The sequence below is a fragment of the Typopeltis vanoorti genome, chromosome 17 (genome assembly GCF_054136105.1).
Source record: "Typopeltis vanoorti isolate ZY-2024b chromosome 17, IOZ_Tvanoo_1.0, whole genome shotgun sequence".
Classification (NCBI taxonomy): domain Eukaryota; kingdom Metazoa; phylum Arthropoda; class Arachnida; order Uropygi; family Thelyphonidae; genus Typopeltis; species Typopeltis vanoorti.
In genome coordinates, this window is record NC_143565.1 from 53,177,245 (window position 1) to 53,196,160 (window position 18,916).

The 18,916-nt window shown below is 37.0% G+C and overlaps 1 protein-coding gene across 1 annotated transcript in view; it reads left to right on the top strand.

Moving 5' to 3' along the window:
- Window positions 1-18,916, top strand: part of LOC150097392 (equilibrative nucleoside transporter 3-like) — a 234,354-nt gene that overhangs the window by 120,817 nt on the left and 94,621 nt on the right. The window contains exons 6-7 of the mRNA XM_090407415.1: window positions 805-855; window positions 12,428-12,513. Coding sequence (XP_090263541.1) covers window positions 805-855; window positions 12,428-12,513 — 137 coding nt within the window. The remainder of the gene's footprint in view (window positions 1-804; window positions 856-12,427; window positions 12,514-18,916) is intronic.

Here is an 18,916-nt window from a genome sequence, read left to right on the forward strand (position 1 = left end):
GCGACATGAACTCATTTAAGTTAAGGGATATTGCATCCCATATTGTTTCTTAGCCAAATAAGAAACTCAAAGAGTTTCATGCCGAATATAGAAACTATATAAAGTTCGGCGATTCCAAGCGTAAGCAAATACCTGGATAGTGGCACCTGACCCATTTCGTAGTGCAAACTGAGGCAACTCATAGAAAGGGTGGAGCAAGCTCCAATCACTATTCTTGGTATTTACCCATAATGTGAACTTAGCTCCTAGGAGTTGTATTACTGTTCTACATTATGAGAGAAGGTCACTACCCAGACCAGTTTCAACGCTTATTGAGGTCTCATCAGTGAGCAGGTATACCCTAGTTAATACCAAGTTACCTAGGCGCTAATTCACATTATGGGTAAATACCAAGAATAGTGATTGGAACTTGATCCACCCTTTCTATGAGTTGCCTCAGTTTGCACTACCAAATGAGTCAGGCCACTATCCAGGTATTTGCTTACGCTTGGAATTGCCGAACTTTATATAGTTTCTATATTCGGCTAAGAAACAATATGGGATGCAATATCCCTTAACTTAATTAAGAAAATTGTTATATGAAGTGTAAACAAAGGCTGGTCTCTACCACTGACTGCAAGCTAACCATCGTTACTTTAATTATGCATTTAGAAATATAATTATATATATATATATATATATATATATATATTAATGAAATGGACTATTAAAAAAACCTAGTAATTGCTAGGTTGTATATGATGAACAAAGTAAACATACTTCTATTGACTACATGTTTAAATAATTTTTCTTTTTCTTTTCCAGATCAACAGGTATTCTTTATCATCACATTAATATCAGTCGTAATCATGAACAGTGAGTAATCATATAAATTTGAAAAACAAAAATTCAGAATGTACATGGTGATCAAAATTAAAATATCCCTGTTTTAAGGCCTGGTGGAGCACTACCCACTGATACAAATGCTGCAGAACTTTGCAGGAATGCATTGTGCGTTATATGGAAGTGATATCTGAGGGAAAAAAAGGTAGTTCCAAAATCACTACCAGGGGTGCTGTATGATGTACTGAATGTAGCTGTAGTAATTTTTCTGTGTGTATAGGCAGGAGAAAAGTAACATAAGTAAATAACACATTTTTATTCACTTCTATTATGCATTCAGTCTGTACTGTTCAATGTGCTGCCCTTTCTAGTATCCCACAAACTGCATCCTTTGCACAGTGTGTTATATGGTAGAATACCACTTGTCAGGACTGATGTTGCGTATATACTGCGTTATGCTAACTTTCAGTGTTGGCAAGTCATCAGGATGATCCCAATAAACCTTGTTTTTGAGAAATCCCCAGAGCCAGAAGTCACAGAGGGGGGGGGGTCAGATCAGGTGAACAAGGTGGCCATGCAGTGGGAAATGCACAACTGATCACTCTGGCTTCCATGAAATGTTCTCGAAGAACCTCCTGTGTGGATTGACTGATGTCTGAAGAGTCATTTTCATACCCACCTGCATGAAAATGACTGATTCCGTGCACAGGCATTGCCGTAACTACGGCACAGCAAAATTGTTCATCATATCGTGATACCTCTCGGCAGTAACTGAACAGGTCACAGCACCCAACTGGTGAATGTCCTCAAAGAAGAATGATCCAAAGATAATTGCCAGACAGTAACTTTGGGTGAATTCAAAGGAATTTGTTGGATGCTTGCAGGTTTTGCATAGCTCATTCCCAACATTTGTGGGTATTCACAGTTCTGTTCAGGTGAAAGTGAGCCTCATCTCTCCACAAAATCATCGACGGTCACACCATGTTTTTCATGGCCTGCTCCACAATGGCAATTGCAGCTAATCATTCGTCTCAGAGCACATGGAGATAGTAAATCTCATCAACATTCATTCAGGTGATGAAATTCTCAGAGTGCAGCAACATCATAACAGTTGTTTAGGTATACACCTTCATGAGCAAAGCATGTTGGGACAAGTTAGTCCCATCACTGTGGACAACCAGAATGAAGAAAAAAATCCCATTCCCATCATTTTAAACCCACCTGGTACCTGCCAAGTTGCGTGATATGCAAATTCCATGCATGTGGTGTTTAGAATGCCTTGGCGACAAATTTTGGAACTTTTTCCCCCCCTCTGTCAGATATCGCTTTTGCATGGCACAATGTATTCCTGCAACGTTTCACAGCATTTGTATCAATGGATGGCACTCCACAAGACCTTAAACAGGGATACTTTAATTTTGATTACCCTGTATTATTGTATTGTATCATCATCATTACCACCACTGAAATTCTACGTCGAAAGACCCATTACCTTAGTTAGCTCTAAATGCCACAAAATCTTTCATATGCTAATCACTCTGGCAGCATATTCCATTCAAGTTATTGTTAATCAGTAGGTATACTATCATTTTTCATGTCATCACCCCTTTCAGCAGTAGGGTGTTATTAAAATGTTAGCTAATATGGTTAGAACCATCTGCTTGGACCATAGTATCCTCCCCACTGAAATTAGTCACATCTGTCAGACTTTTTCTTAAGCCTTTACCCTCTACTTAATCAAAAAAACTCTGCATTTTTTCTCCCAAACCTCATCCTCCCAAAACATGATCATAAAAAATTCATCACCATTCCCTAATTCTGGAGAACCTCAGAAAAAAAACTTTCTTGTGTTATCAAAAATATTTTATATATATATAAAATCTGTATATTAAGAGAAAGAAGAAATCTGGTGGTTCTTGAACAGCTGACGTATAGTTTCTAGGTAAGACAGGTGTAGAAAGGCTGTTCAAAAGAACAGAGTAGATGGAATGAAAGTGGAAGATGAGAATGCAATTTGGTAGGTTTTGAGATGAACAGTAGATGGATGTTGACCAGCAGCTGTTTATTCTATTACAGTCATAGAAGAAAATGGAGAAATCACAGTGATGGTGCTAATTCTGAGAGTGCTGTCATTGAAAATACCTGAAGAAATGGGTATAATTATAGCTATATAAATACCTAGTAGGAATCATTGAACTATCTGCAACCATCTTAGTCTTTTTCGAATGTTTCTTTCCTCCCTTTTGTTAGACAAGTTAACTGCTAAAATGCATTTGCTGGATTTAAGAGCTGTAAATAGGGTTAAGTGAGCCTATTAGGTTATCAAGTTCTCTTTAAACAATACTGAAGAACTTTTAGCAACTGTTCAAGGGGGGGGGGGGATTTTCAAAATTAGATCTAATTTCTGAGTACTACTAGATACTGACGAAAGAGTGTGGATGTTACTGTAAGATGACATGACAAGCATGTAAAGCAAGTGTAATATATCCTTTCTTTTAAGCTAACTTGAGACTGAAAACATCTCAGCGTGAAGTTTTCTTGGAAGAATTCTTATATATTAGATATATAAGTGAGGAGAGAATAAGATCCAGTGGTTCAAACATGGTTCTGAATACATTTTTGAAAATTATGGAGACAACTACTGTGTTTGAATAAAAACTTTAGTTTAATATAACTAAAATCTACATTCGGCATTTCAACCTTTATGTCAAGGTCATCTTCTGGAGCATACAACTATACACAGAAAACAAGCTACACTACAATCAAACTGGTTTGTTAAAGATACTGATCAACCACTACAACAATTGTTGGCCCTGACCTCTGTGAAAAAAAAAAAAAAAATTATACATCAACGCTAGAGTCCTATTATTAGTGTATGTGTTGGTTGTAGAAATACATTGGGCGCAACAACAAGTATCTATCTATATACATATATTAACATCATGACTATATCTGTACATTCCAGTCAATTGGTATGGAATGGTTTCTAATACTAGTTGAAGATTGGCTAGAGTCCTGACTTATGCTGGATCTTATATATTAGGTAGGCTGAATGTGTGCCATCCAGATCCTTGGAATTTTCATGCCATCTTTGTTGTTGATATTTGGGTGATTTATCAGGATTTCGCAGGCTTTCTTAAATTTCCTTTCATGAAAGCAGGCTTCCTTAAATTTCCTTTCATGAAAGGAAATTTAAGGAAGCCTGTGAAATCCTGATAAATCACCCAAATATCAACAACAAAGATGGCATGAAAATTCCAAGGATCTGGATGGCACACATTCAGTCTACCTAATATATAAGATCCAGCATAAGTCAGGACTCTAGCCAATCTTCAGCTAGTATTAGAAACCATTCCATACCAATTGGCTGGAATGTACAGGTATAATCATGATGTTAATATATGTATATAGATAGATACTTGTTGTTGCGCCCAATGTACAGATAACACTAATAATAGGACTCTAGCGTTGATGTATAATTTTTTTTTTTTTTTTTTTTCACCAGAGGTCAGGCCAACAATTGTTGTAGCGGTTGGTCAGTATCTTTAACAAACCAGTTTGATTGTAGTGTAGCTTGTTTTCTGTGTATAGTTGTATGCTCCAGAAGATGACCTTGACATAAAGGTTGAAACGTTGAATGTCAATTTTAGTTATATTAAATTAAAGTTTTTATTCAAGCATGGTAGTTGTCTCCATAATTTTCAAAAATGCATTCGGATCACTGTGTAAGCTTAAAAGAAAGGATGGTTCTGAATACTTTTAAGAACACTAAAAGTATTCAGAACTCTGTTGGAACTTATAAAATTTTATAGACATTTCATTTCAAAACCATTCAGCCTATCTGAATCGTTTGACTGATCTTACTAAAAAGGAGTGAGATTCTGGTGAGGTGAGTAAAGAATCTAAATTCATTTGATTTTCTGCAATTCACACTCATGTAGTATCCCATTTTAATTTATTCTAGACATTGTTGTCCTTTTTTTTATATATATATATAACTACAGACGCATCCCATGATTATATTGCAGCAGTAGTGAAACAAATGGAAGATGACGAGCCATAACTGATTGCTTTTTTTTTTAATAGCAAGCTTAAAGGCTGTGATTTGAACTACTTAGTCAGCCATCAAGTAGAAAATGTTGGTTATTATATTCTTCCTGAGAAAGCTGGTATATCTTTTGTGTGGTCGAGACAACCAAATGAAATCTGATCAGAAGTCCTTTTCATTTCTTAATAATATCATGGTTAAAATCATTGAATCGTGTGCTGGGTTTTAGAGGTTATGTTCCTGGAAAGCAGAATTCTGGTTACAGGTTGTCTCTCAGAAAGGTAGCAAGGAGAAACATTAGAAAGAAAGAAAATTCACATAACAAACACCAGTGTTAATATTCTTCTTCAGCTCGCTGAACCTCTAAGGTTCTTTGCTGCATGAACCAACTTCTTCCATTCCTTTCTGTCTTGAGCTCTTTCATTCCAGTTCTGGATTCTCATCTCAGCTAAGTCTTTTTGGATATTATTCTTCCAATGTATCTGCAGTCTACCTCTGGGTCGCTTTCCATTGGCTTCATCTTGAATGCTTGTTTAGCCATTCTCTCCTTACTGATTCTTTCCACATGTCCAAGCCAGCTGAATCTGCTTGCTTGAATCTCATCAACTAGAAGTTGGGGATCTATAGAGTTCATATAGTTCTTGATTATGTCTTCACCTGTTGTGTTATCTCTTACAGGTCCATAGACTTTTCTGAGGATTTTATTTTCAGGGATCTTGGTCTGCTATGCTCCAGGTCTCCATATAAAACAACAGGTCTAATGATTGTCTTGTATATTTCTATTTTAATTCTGCTTGATAGAATTTTGGAAGATAATAAATGATGTAGTAAATGATAAGATTTAGTGGAGACACGTATTCTTTTATTTCTGTACTAATTTTATTATCTTGAGTAATCAATGTTCCAAGATATTTGAAGGAGGTGGCACTTTTAAATTTCAGGTTATCAGTGGTAAAATGGTCATTTTCATCGTGATTGTGATTTCTGCATACATTCAGATATTCAGTTTTATCTTGGTTGATTTGTAATTCTAGTTTTTCAGCAGCAGTTTTGAGTTTTCTAAATGTTCTAATGTCTTCAGCAATTTCTCCAATGAGGCATATATATTATCTGCATATCCTAATATTACTGTTCTGTTTGTGTTATCTTATACAATTTCTCAAATACATTTTTCTAATGCTAAATTAAAAAGGATGAATGAAAGGGCATCTCCTTGCTTCACTCCTGCCTTAATATCAAAAGGTTCAGATCTAATTCCATTAGCTAATGCCATGCTTCTGCTGTCAGGTGCAAATTTTGATTAAATGTATCTTATGAGGTATTCTTAGTTCATCTAATATTTCCCAAAGGCCTTCTCTATGAATGTTATCACATGCATTTCTAAAGTCTACAAATAAAATATTGACTTGCAGATTATTTTCATTTGGTCAACTGTTGATCTATTTCTTGAGAATCCTGCTTGATATTCACCAATATTTTCTTCACCATAAGGTGAGATTTAATGCTAATATTGCTAATTTGAAACCACTAGATAAAAACTCTTGTTAATTCTGAATGCATTCAAATGTAAATCTCTGAAAGTAAATAAATCTGGTCTTTAGAGATTTTTTTGGAACACTTGTTTGTTGTAAATTGCAAATAGGGGAATAAAAAATTCTGATAGATTCTATATTTCATTCTGATAGACTGATGAAATACTGTTTTTATAAATACTACTGTTATATTAGGAGTGATCCTAAAGGACAGCCAATGTGCAATATATTGCCTCTTCCTCACTTGTCAACCATACCTTCTCATGGTGTGGTCTCTTTCTACAAAAGGGAATCTGACAAACCAAGTAAGCATTCCCACTACAGAAGATGAGTCAGGTAGAGTTCCCTAATGAGGGGGTTCACAACGAATTTAATGTGGCTGGTTTGTCATCCTTTCTGCATCCCCTAAGGGCAATCTTCATGACTGTAATCTGTGTGTGTGTGTGTGTGTGTGTTCACCGGGTCAGTTTGCCTGTTCTGGGAGATGAAAAAACCCGAGTTACTTTGTGGAAAAAAAACCCTACCTCCATATGAGACTGACTAACTCACCTTTCGTGAAAAGAGACCAGATGAAGATTCCTCACGTCGCTGATGGGAATCGAACCCAGATCTTTCTGACCAAAGGGCTTCATCTATACAGATTGAGCCTTTCATATACCTGCTGATACTGAAATCAAATCTCAACAAATGTTTATGTTATTATTATTATTATTACTATTTTCTGTGCATCTCTATGGAGTTATTGCAAGAAGCTAACACTAACCATCATTCACAGAATGCTTATCATACTCCCTTCCCCCACCTTAAATTCATTCACTGACAAAGTATTTACACCACCACTGGTAACTCATTCAGTTCATTCAATACACTTCAAGCTTAAAAAAATAAAAAAAAAAAATCTGGTCCTTAAATTCTTGCTAACTGCCATTTTAAATTTGATACTGCATTTCTTTTGTAAAATTTCTACTATGACTTTTTCACTTTCATTTAACAATCTTTCAATATAATTGTTTTTTCTTGAATAATATTTGTATATTTGAGTTTACAGTTCACCCCAAAAGCTGTTCAACTTTGATTCTTTTAAAAATTTATTATATACATTGTTTTTTTTCCTTTCAGTATGACATTCATTTTTATAGTGCTCAAAACTAAATGGTAATCACTTCCTCTTTGAAGTTCTTTGTATACTTGTATTATTAACTATCATGAGAATGTCATTATCAATAATAATATAGTCAGTAAGACTTTTTTTGTGTGTGTCTTGTGTCTTCTCTCCCCTCCTCTCAGTATGAATTTGTGCACATCTTTATTTTATGATATGGTATTATTAATAACTATCCTTGAGAGGAAAACCCAGTGACTATTCTTTTTTATGTGTCTCCACTCATGAAAAGTTGTAAATCTATAGTACATCAGTACTGCAGGAAGGTTAAATTTTTTTATCTATTTTATTTATTATTTTTTATTTATTTATTACATAGTATGAAACTCCTGCTCTAGAGAGCAAACATGAAACTTTTTCAAGTCACTTGAAAAGCCTCCACTGATCAGGGCAGAAGTCTCACACTGGGTGATGAAATTTATCTTTCACCTAAAGACAATCTTACGATTGTCCATGGTGGGATTTGAACCTGTGGCTTGTTGGGTAGAAAGTTGATGCATCAGCTAGCCATCCAGACCAGCAAGCTTACTGTATTCATTATGTTCAAATATTAACTTCCTACTCTGTTGTTTAAATCTTCAACAAAAACAGTTTGACCTTTTTCTTTACAACAGCTGGCCACTCTGATGACCCCAAAATTTTAATTTTTCCTTGCTAAAGTCATCTATAGGATAATACTCACAAATAAATCTCATTATCCAGTTTCTCATTTTGAAATTTGTCCACATTACTCTACTTGAAATTGCCTGCCATTAAAGAAGTTTATCTTCATGTTTTAAGTGTTAAATACTGAGCTTCTGCATTTTGTCTTATTATTTAAACCAGTGCATCTAGATCCCAGATTACCGTTTGTTCAGTATTGGGATGGACATCTAATCACGGACACATTGTGAAAAGGTAAAACACACATCATGAGAAGATATTGGATATTGCATCAGAGGCTTTGATTGGTTCTCCAACATTCCTTACAGACTGCGAGGTCTCTTCACAGTTATCTAGCTTTGATCCTTAAGCAAACCTAGATATTATATGAAAGAAATAAGTGTGATAAATTAAGGTACTTGTGAAGAGGAATTTAGAAAAAAATGAGTGTCAAAATAAAGAACTGTAAAGGGATGAGTGAATAAGACTTTTTCTTATGATAATAACAAAGAAATAGGCTGAAGATATATGGACCTTAATATTATTAGTATTCAGGATCTCCGTGGAGTCATAGAACTCGTTATGGAAGACCCATCCTAGATAATGCAAATTCTATCACACTCCAAGTCATTAACTGTTTGTGTCCTTATCAGGCAATGCATTCTGTGGTTCACTTGCTAAAGACTTCCTCTTGCAACTACCAGGGATGGCTCCTTGTCCTTGCTCCTTTCCCTTATTCTATCATATAAAAGAACTTCCCAGTGTCAACTTTCCTGTAACTACCTCTCAAAGTTTAAATGTTTCAATCACATCACTTCTCATTCTATCTACCAAACTTTTCAATCCACATTCCTTCAGTCTGTCTTCATAACTAACAATGTTGAGTCCTGATATCATTTTTGTTATTTGCCTCTGTACTCTTTCCAAAGTTAATTTATCCCATTCAAATCCTGGTAACTAAATCTTAGCACAATAGTCCAGGTGTGGTCTGATCAGGGCTTTATACATTGGAATGATGCTTCTTTCTCTGGTGGTCAGTGTCCTTCTCAGTATTGCAGTAGTCCCCATTCCTCCAAGGTTCTTTGCCTCCTCCACTTCTTCTAGTACAGTACTTCCAACAGAGTATGCAGCCTCCTATCGATGGATCCCAAACTTCAAGACCTTACATTTAGTTGAATTGAATCATATCCCCATCATTTGCCCATCTGTCCAGGTTATTCAAATCTTCCTGAAGGGATACCACATCTGCTTTGTTATTAATAACCCTTCCCAACTTCACATCATCTGCAAACAACTGAATATTCTTTGCAATCCATTGACAATGTCATTATAAAAGTTAAACAAAATAGGACCCAGTACAGAGTCCTGCAGCACTCCATCTTCTACTTGCTTGATATCACTCCCTCATACACAACTCTCTGGTATCTATCAGATAATCCCCAATTCAATTCACTAATGTGACATCTAAACCCATGTGCTATAATTTAAATATCAGCTTATCATGTAGCACCCTGTCAAATGCCTTTGTAAAATAAAAAATAATAAAAATGCCAGCATATACCTTTCACTCATCAACCACTCTTCTTACTTTATTATAAAAGGCAATCAGATTATTAAAACATGAATGTCCTTTAACAAATCCATGCTGGCTGCTCTGCAGATAACATTACCCTCATCTGCCCAATGCTGTCTGTATTCTCTCACTAATTTCTCCAAAATCTCAACAACTACTGATGAAATATAAACTGGTCTATAGTTGGACACTTCCCTTCTACTACTATCCTTATGCACTGGTACTATCTTACCCTACTTTCACTCCTTGCACTCCTTTCCCATAGCCAGGCTCTCATGGAAAGGCGAAGTCATTGGAGCTGTTTTCATTTCTTTAGTGCATTCCCTCAAAACCCATGACAAAATACCATCCAGTCCCATTGCTTTATTGATATTCAGAGTACTCGGTATTTGAAACACACTCTCCTCTTGCACTTCTAATCTTCAAACCCTCCCCATCCCTCTAGTATTAAAATCTACTTCTCCAGGATGAAATATCTCAATACAGTGATCATTAACTCCACTATGTCCTCTGCATCAGTCACTCTATTCCGATCTTTGTCTAACAATGTTATTCTACCACAATCATTCTTCCTCCTGCTACTGATCACATGAAAGAATTTTTCCTTAGGATTTTCTTTGGATCTTAGGGCCAATCTTTTCTCATATTCCAGTTTTGCATTCCTTACCATACTAGTCACTTTCCTGGTCTGAGTCATATTCTTCATGCATTTGCTCTCTCTGTCCCTTTCTGTATATATCTTTTATAATCTTTTTTTTTTTTTTTTTTTAGCTGCAGTTCTTGTTTAATATTGTTTATCATCCACTGTATACCAAATTGTTCTGTTTTTCACTTAAGGTATACAATTTGCCATTGTTGCTGATAAATATTTTTTTCATCAGTTTCCATGTACTGATAATATCTCACTCTTCCATCCTCTGTCCATGGAACTGTCCCAAGCTGATTTCTAAGATTATTATAATCACCTGCCTATATAATTCTGCATGCATTCCTTTCTATTTGATACTCCTGCATGTCGATTCATCTTCCAAGTCAAAACCACATGATGACTCTCTTCGACTGGGACAGATGTCATCTCAGTCACAATCAGATCTTCTGATGCTATGACCAAATCCAAAACTCTTGAACCATTCTCAAGGATTCCAGAAATTCCAATCCCTTTCTAATAAATTCAGTGTCCTCTTCCCAAGTTATACTATTGTAATCTCCCATAATCATTCTCTTTGCACTTGCCAAGCTCAACTGCCTAAACATCTCTTGCTTTTTACCTTCTATGCTCTCTGACTTATAGCAATAACCCACTAAATATCCTGTTCTGCCTACCTCCAAAATGCTTCTCATCAGTTATCATAAGCAAAACTCCACCACTGCATTTGCCTTTCCTATCCTGCTAAAAAATGCTATACCCTGCTACTTCTATTCCTGTTAGTATATCCTCTTCCATCAACTACCAATTCATTTCCTTTATCCCAAATACTCCTGGCATTAGCATAAAAACATCAGTGCATTGTCAGTGTCATTATTCCTTCCAGACTCCAATGGATTCTGCATCTCCATACATCATGCCTCTTAACCACTTACCTGCATCCTTCACTCTCTCTCTCCTCTGACACTTTGTCTCCTTGCTTACCTACTTTCCTATCATTTTCCCATCTCTGATCCCTACACTGTCTTGCCTTTCTCTCATTCCATCTCTTCCCCAGGTTTTCCTATTTTCTTCCTCTCTATCATTCCTATACCTTTCTATCACTTCTCTCATTTGCTCTTTCCATCCTCCCAATCTCTTCTTTCATGCTTCTTAACTCATTCCTCGTGTTCCACTTCTTCTCTCAATGCCTCTCTCTCTCTCTCTCTCTCTGTTGTTGTCAATCCCAACGACACCATCTTCCAAACCTCTTACACTTCCTAATTTTATATCCTTATTCACATGCTCCTCGCTTTCCTCACTCTCGATCACACCACTAGTCTCTCTCATTTGGCACTTCCTCGTTTCTGACACCACTCCCAAAGTCTGTTATGCTAAGATCAGTATTGTCAAGCTCTTCCCATTTTCTCCATTTTAAGCAGACATGCACTCCCTGGTTTCTCATCAGCCACATTTCTAACTACCAGGATGTAAATAAGCATCATATACTACAAAACCCCTTAGAATGCTGTGTAAAATGTAGTCCTTAAATGGTGGCAAGCTTGGTGATAACGTATTGGCAAACTGAAATGCGGCAGCTGCCATTATTCAAATGCTGCACAAAGAACACTGACAAAATATACTCAAATATTACATTAAAGTACAAATTCAACAAGTACAAAAACTATCGACAGACTATATGTTCTGTCTAGATTGGATTCTCTGTAAATTTAAAGCAAAAACTAATGAATTATAATGAAAACTTATGTTGTCAACCTCTGTGCATAGTCCTGTATTATTATCCTATATCCTATATTATTTTATACTAATATGTCTTTCCTAATAATTATCTTATATTATCTTAATATCCTATATTATCGTTATCCTATGATTCAGTTTCTTAAATAAATTAAAATGTAATGCCTTTCAAATATTAAACCTCAAATATCTCTAAAAATAACACTAAGAACAAATAATAAAAAAACAGCCAATTCTTTACCAGCTGTCATTTTTTGATTGACAGGTACTGCTGCTTTTCTTCAAGGAGGTGGTGCAGGAATTTCTGGTTGTCTTCCAGAAAGTTATATGAAAGCCTTTATTAATGGGCAGGTATTTTTTTTATATGATATATACATAATTAGCATATAATTATATTGTCTTCCATATTTATAGAATCCAGGGCAAGCATGAAAATATTCATTTGTAATAATGAGAATTATTAGTGTGTGCTATTTGAGAGATCTATTTTGAGGCCATTAATGTTTAACTTGCATTAATGGTACTGGGACAAGTTTAACTAGAGGTATGCAAATTAATGGTCCTGGGACAAGTTTAAACGGGGATATGAAGCTGTGTGCAGCCAGTGCAAGGTTAGGGAGAGCGAGGAGTTTCCTCACAGAGGATGTGAATAGACTATAAATGGACAAGTGAGAAGAGAAGCTGTTGGTTCAATATTGCAAAATATGAGTTTTTAATATTTTTGTAAGGTAAGGATGAGATGCAAAGTATATAATTTATAAGGAAATTTTGAAGGAGATGGAAGGATCTGAGAGCGATAGTGAACAGCAAACTGAAGTTTAGAGATCATATTATTAAAATTTGTGCCATAATCCCTTGTAATGGCCCAGGAGGACTTGGATGCAGAAGCAAAGAGGTTATGGCTTGATTGTGTAAAGCATCGATCATGCCATGTATGGATTAATGTATATAAACTTGTTCACTTGGATTTCATGAGGGTATATTGGAGAAGGTATAGAGACAGTTGACTAAGGTGGAATATGAAGATATATTGAGGAAATATCATTTTTCAAGCTTAGTGAATGGTGGGCACTTTAACAGTCTCCTAACGACTTATATGATTGAGACATGCTGTTATTAGATAAATGTGGAAAAGATTTTTCATAGAATGGAGGCAGAGGCCATCCTTCGAAGCTGTATAATCAAGGTGTGAGCTATGATGGGGGGGGGGGGGGTCTGGAAAGTTCTGATAAACATGTAGAACAAAAATGATATTAAAGCAACTTATATAACCACAAGAAAGAACATACAAGGTGTTAGATCCTGAATGAAGGAATCTTGCAAAGAAATCATTCATTTAGGGTCTAACATACTAAACGACACAAACAAAGAGAAATACCTGCACATCAGCTGAAATTAAAGTGAAACTTCTTCACATATGCATAAAATTGCATTTTATTTTATGTACCATGTATTTTAATCTATTGTGATCATACCAAGATCGAATTAGAGATTGTCTTAAAAGAGGAATTTTTTTAATGTTATTTAAACCTCACTTTAGCTGTATAGAATGATTGCAAGTCACCAGATAGATATTAAGTAACAATTCATAGAAGATATACAACTACATGTGTCCAACGATTACGTTGGACACACTACTGCCGGAGGCAGTAGCTTACACGGAAAGTATGTCGATGCGAATTCCGTGAATACAAGAGTATAACAGCAAAGGGGAGAGCGAGGGATGAACCCAAGGGGAGAAAAGATATATGTCATGTGCAAAGGGGGACTCTGAAAAAGGGGCACTCGAACGAAGAATATAAGGGAATGAGCGCCGTATCGGCTCTCTCCTGTCTTATCATTTTTCCTGGTTCGGAAGTTAGCCGGTGGTTCGAGTAAGGGGGATGAAGCATCAGTGCTACGATGTTGGACGGCGAGCTTTCCTGAGAATGTTGTAGGATTCCACGTAGAGCTGAAGGTGAAATTTTTCAGCCCTTGCAGAATTGAGCCCTCGCTGAAGAGTCCTCGAGAGGAATAGAGATGTTTCCTGAGACGCAAAAAATCGAGTCCATGATCAGCAGTAATTATGAAGATAGCATAGCCCCTATGCTAGCATGAGGACAGCCAATAGACAAGACAAGAGGTAACCAGACGTACGCATGGTGCAGAAGGATGTTGGAAAAGGTTTGGTAAAGTAGAATTACTCTATTTTGTGTTTAGAATTCCTTAGAAGAGAGAAGATTACTTGTGAATGTAAATTATGAACATTATTCTAAAGAACTTTGTGGACAGACTCTAATTAGAAAGTTAGCCTCCTTTTGAGAATAAGAAGAATTGTTTGGAAGAGGTCTTTTGTGTTGTATGTGATTGATTTGACATAACGAGATTAGGACTGTAAACTTATAGTAACTAAATAACATTAGAATGTTAGTTATGTTATCTTATGAATAGCTTGCTGAAGGGAATTTTAGCTTAACACCATATCATTTGCTATCTATCCCAATTATCAGTCACTGTGTCTTACATGCTTTATAACCTTTGATTTAAATTTAAAGTGTGTTGACCTTTTAACTCGAGTTTCCTTATTTAGTATTGAGATAAAATTGAATGCCTGAATTTCCTTAGTGTATTTTGCTTTGATATTCCAATAAACATGATTTATTTGCCCATACCTGAGTCATGCCTAATTACAATTCCAAATTACCACTTATAAAAATAGAACCTCTTTTGGGGGGAAGGAATTAGAAAGTGTATATAATCATAGATTTAGGTCACGACTGCAGTCTGAATCTATACAGCCATATTAAAGTAAAATATAGTGTAAAAATGCCTCAGAATCTAGTATTGTCTCCCTGAGTAAGGATCTTTTTCTGCTATAGGATACTGGCTGCTGCAGCATAATATAAATTTGCCAGTATCAGAAGAGGAAACAATGCTAACTGTAAGTATGTTAGGCCCGATATCTGAAGAAGTAAAACAGCGATTGAAAGATAGAAAGGGAAGATATAAAAATAAGAAAAACGATGATGGAACAAAGGATATAAGAACATAAGTTACCTTCATAACTCTGCTACTAGTATATTCTTTCTTGTGGTTATATCAGTCGCTTTAATATCATTTTGTTCTAGGTGTTTATCAGAACTTTCCATACCCCCCCCCCCCCATATATATGAGTAGCAGATTTCTTTGCATTAAGAGTGAAATACATTGCCTGGTAGTGTGGTGAGTACAAAGACAGTGAATGAGTTTAAGGCAGAGCACAATGATAGTGTGACAGTGGAGACGAGGCATGACATCATGTATAGGTCTAATGTTAGAAATAATAATAAGCAGTATTGCAGTACTTACCTGCAGTACTTACATGCATTTAATGCCCACAATATAATACAATGCTAAATGTATCATAACTTTCCACTCTTTTGGTTGAAATTCACATGGTTAAGGATAATTTGAGTGCATTATTATAATTATTAACAGATCTACACAAAGTCGGTAGACTTATAGCTTGTCACCTTTCGCAAACAGCCTATAATTAATGTGCATTCCACTCAGCAGTGACTTTCTTTGTAAAAACTAGTATTCCTTTTTCTGTATACATTTTCCAAAGATAGCCTCTTACGATTTTGTAATCCTCTTCTCAAGACGTTAAGTTCTCATTCTTGTTGCTTCTTCTTCTCTGCATATCCACTAAGCTCTTAAATTTCTTGGCAACTAACTGTCTTCCTCTTCTGCAGCTTATCCCTATAATAAATTTAGTTTAATCCTTTATCTGAGTGTAAACAAACAAAGTTTGTGCCTGAAGTATCTTCAGGACTGAGGCAACTCATGGTAAAGGTGGACTAAGCTCTCACCACTTGTCTTAGTATCTCCCATAATGCAAAGCACATCTCCTTGCAGACATGTATAATGCTATGCATTAATGGAAGGGCCACTATCCAGACCGGTTTTGACCTTTATTGAGGTCTCGTTAGAGGGAGCCAGACCCAGAGGTTGTGATACTAAGGTGGAAGTAATGGAGAAGTCAAAGTTACATATACAAGTTGCCAAAAGGGGTCTCACCTTATTATTAAATTACTCTAATGTAATTATTAAATTACATTAAGGGAAGTGGCACCTCCTACGTCACCAATCTAACCAAGTGGGAAAAAACTTCCATCAGCTTATCCCTCTTACGTAGGGGTTGCTGTTTTTAATGAGTCTCCTCCACATCCTTCTGTCTTGGACTGTATCCACATCCAAGTTCTTCATCCTCAGGTTCTCCTTCACCAGCTCATCCCATCTCTTCTTTGGCCACCCCCCCCCCCTGCTTCCTCCTCCTCCCCTGCACATCCCTCTGCATGACCTTTTTTCCCACATACTCATCCTCCCTCCTCGTCACATGACCAAACCATCTCAACCTTGCCTCCTGTATCTTTGCTCCTAAGTTTGTGACTTTCACCGTTCTCCTTACATAGTCATTTCTCAGGCAATCCTTTCTGGTAACACCACACATTTGCCTAAGCATTCTCATCTCTGTTACCTCTATCCTGCTGATGTTATTTTTCCTCAGGGCCATGGTTTCCATAGCATACATCATATCTGGTCTCACCATTGTCCTGTAGATTTTTCCCTTTAGATTGACTGGCATCTTCTTATCACATAGCACTCCAGCCATCTCTCTCAAGTTCCTCCATCCAGCTTGTATCCTGCATTCCACTTCCTACTCAGCCTCCCCCATCCTATTTCACTGTTGAACCTAAGCATTTAAAGTCCCTAACCTTCCTGATGACATTTCCTTCCAGCTCCAGATCTGTCTCCTGGCTGCCATGCACTTTGCAACTTCTTCTCTTGACTGCACACAGCACGATGTCATCCACATACAACATTGTCCACGGCATGTCTTCTCTCACCTCCTACGTCACCACCTCCTTCACAATATTAAACATGAATGGACTTAATGACCCTTGATGCAAGCCAACTGTCACTTGAAAGCTTTCTGTCTCTCCCAAGCAGTCTGAACTCTTGTCTTCACATTTCTGTACATCTCCTCTACCAACCTAACATGTTTCTCCAGTACCTCCTTCTCCCTCAGATACCTCCAGACTTCTTGCCTTGGCACTCTATTGTATGCTTTCTCCAGATCAATAAACACTAGATGTAGCTCCCGTTGTTTCTCTCAAAACTTTTCCATCATCTGCTGTAACCCAAAGATAGCAACTGTCATCAATCGACCAGGCATGAAGCCAAACTCTTCTGCAATCTCCACCTCTCCCTCAGTCTTCCATAAAGAACCCTTTCTAGGATTTTCATTGTGTGGAAATCATCCCTCCACTCCTCAGGCATTTTTTCCTGCTGGCAAACTTTTATGAACAGATACCACAGCAGGTCAAAGTTCTTCTTCCCAGTGCCTTTCATTTTCTATTCTTCATCTGCTTTACAGCCTCCTCACCTTCCACTCTACTGATGTTCTGTATCATGCGCTTATAAGGCTGCCCATCTTCTCTGTGAGTCCTCACATTTTCCTCGTTCAAAAGCCCTTCAAAATATATTCTCTATCTGTTTCTTACATCCACATCCCTCCTCAACACTCTTCCTTTGGAGTGTTTGATGTTTGCCAGTCGATAAATTTTTCTCTGTCCTTCCTTTGTCTCTAAGTTCCTCCAGTACCTTTGGTAATCGATCATAAAGACCTTGATACACCATTGCCTTTGGCTGTGCAACAATTTTCTTGGCTTCTCCTTTTCTCTCTCTGCCCTCCTCTGCTCTTGACTCAACCCACTTCTTCTTTGCCTCCTTCTTCACTGCTTCTTGCACATTATTATTCCACCACCAACCCTCCTTCTGCACTCTAATCTTTCCCAATGTTTCACCCAGCACCTCGGTTGCACAGCTCAGAATTGCTTTTGAATTGTGTCTCCACTAGTCTTGTACACTTTCTAGTCCATCTGAAATCCTCTCTGACACCCTCTCCTTAAAAACATTCCTCACACTCTCTTCTTTTAAGTGAAATCACTTAATTGTCTTTATCCCATGACTTCCAAAGGTTCTTATCTTCAACCTTATTTTAAAGTCCGTGCACAGCAGCTGGTGTTGCTGCGCCACTTGATCTGTTGGGATTACCTTACAATTTGTTACTTCCTTAAGATGTTTTCTTCTTAAGGAAGATCTTTTCTTCTAGTCAAGATGTAGTCAATCTGTGAACTGTTGTTACCACTTCTAAATGTTATCAAATGTTCTTCCCTCTTGCAACAAAACAAGTGCACAGATCAAACGATGATACGAAGTCCACAATTCTCTCTCTCTCATTCTCTCCTTCTTGGTTCATTGTTCCCTCTCCGTGTTCACCATGCACCCTTTCACAGTCCCTATTCTGTCTTCCTATGTGTCCATTCAAGTCTTCTCTGACAATCATGTCTCGTTTTTTTCCAATTCCCTTATTTCTTCATCTAACACATTCCAGAACTCATCTTTCTCCTCTGCGTACAGTCAACTTGTGGGGCATATGCACATAAGATGACCACTTGCTCTTCTCCAATACCCAGTTTCATTAACACGATCCTGTTGTTTTGTTCCTCCTACCCACTTCCAGTACTTCGCCCTTCATTCCCACACACCACAATTCCAACACCATTTCTTCCCTTTTTATTCACTCCAGAGTAGAACACTTTATACTCATCTCCCAGTTCCTTTGCCTTTTCCACTTTCCACCTTGTCTCCTGCTCACAGAGAATGTTCATCTTCCTCATCATATCTGCCACCTCCCTTCCAGTCATGCTTCCAACATTCAACGTTCCCA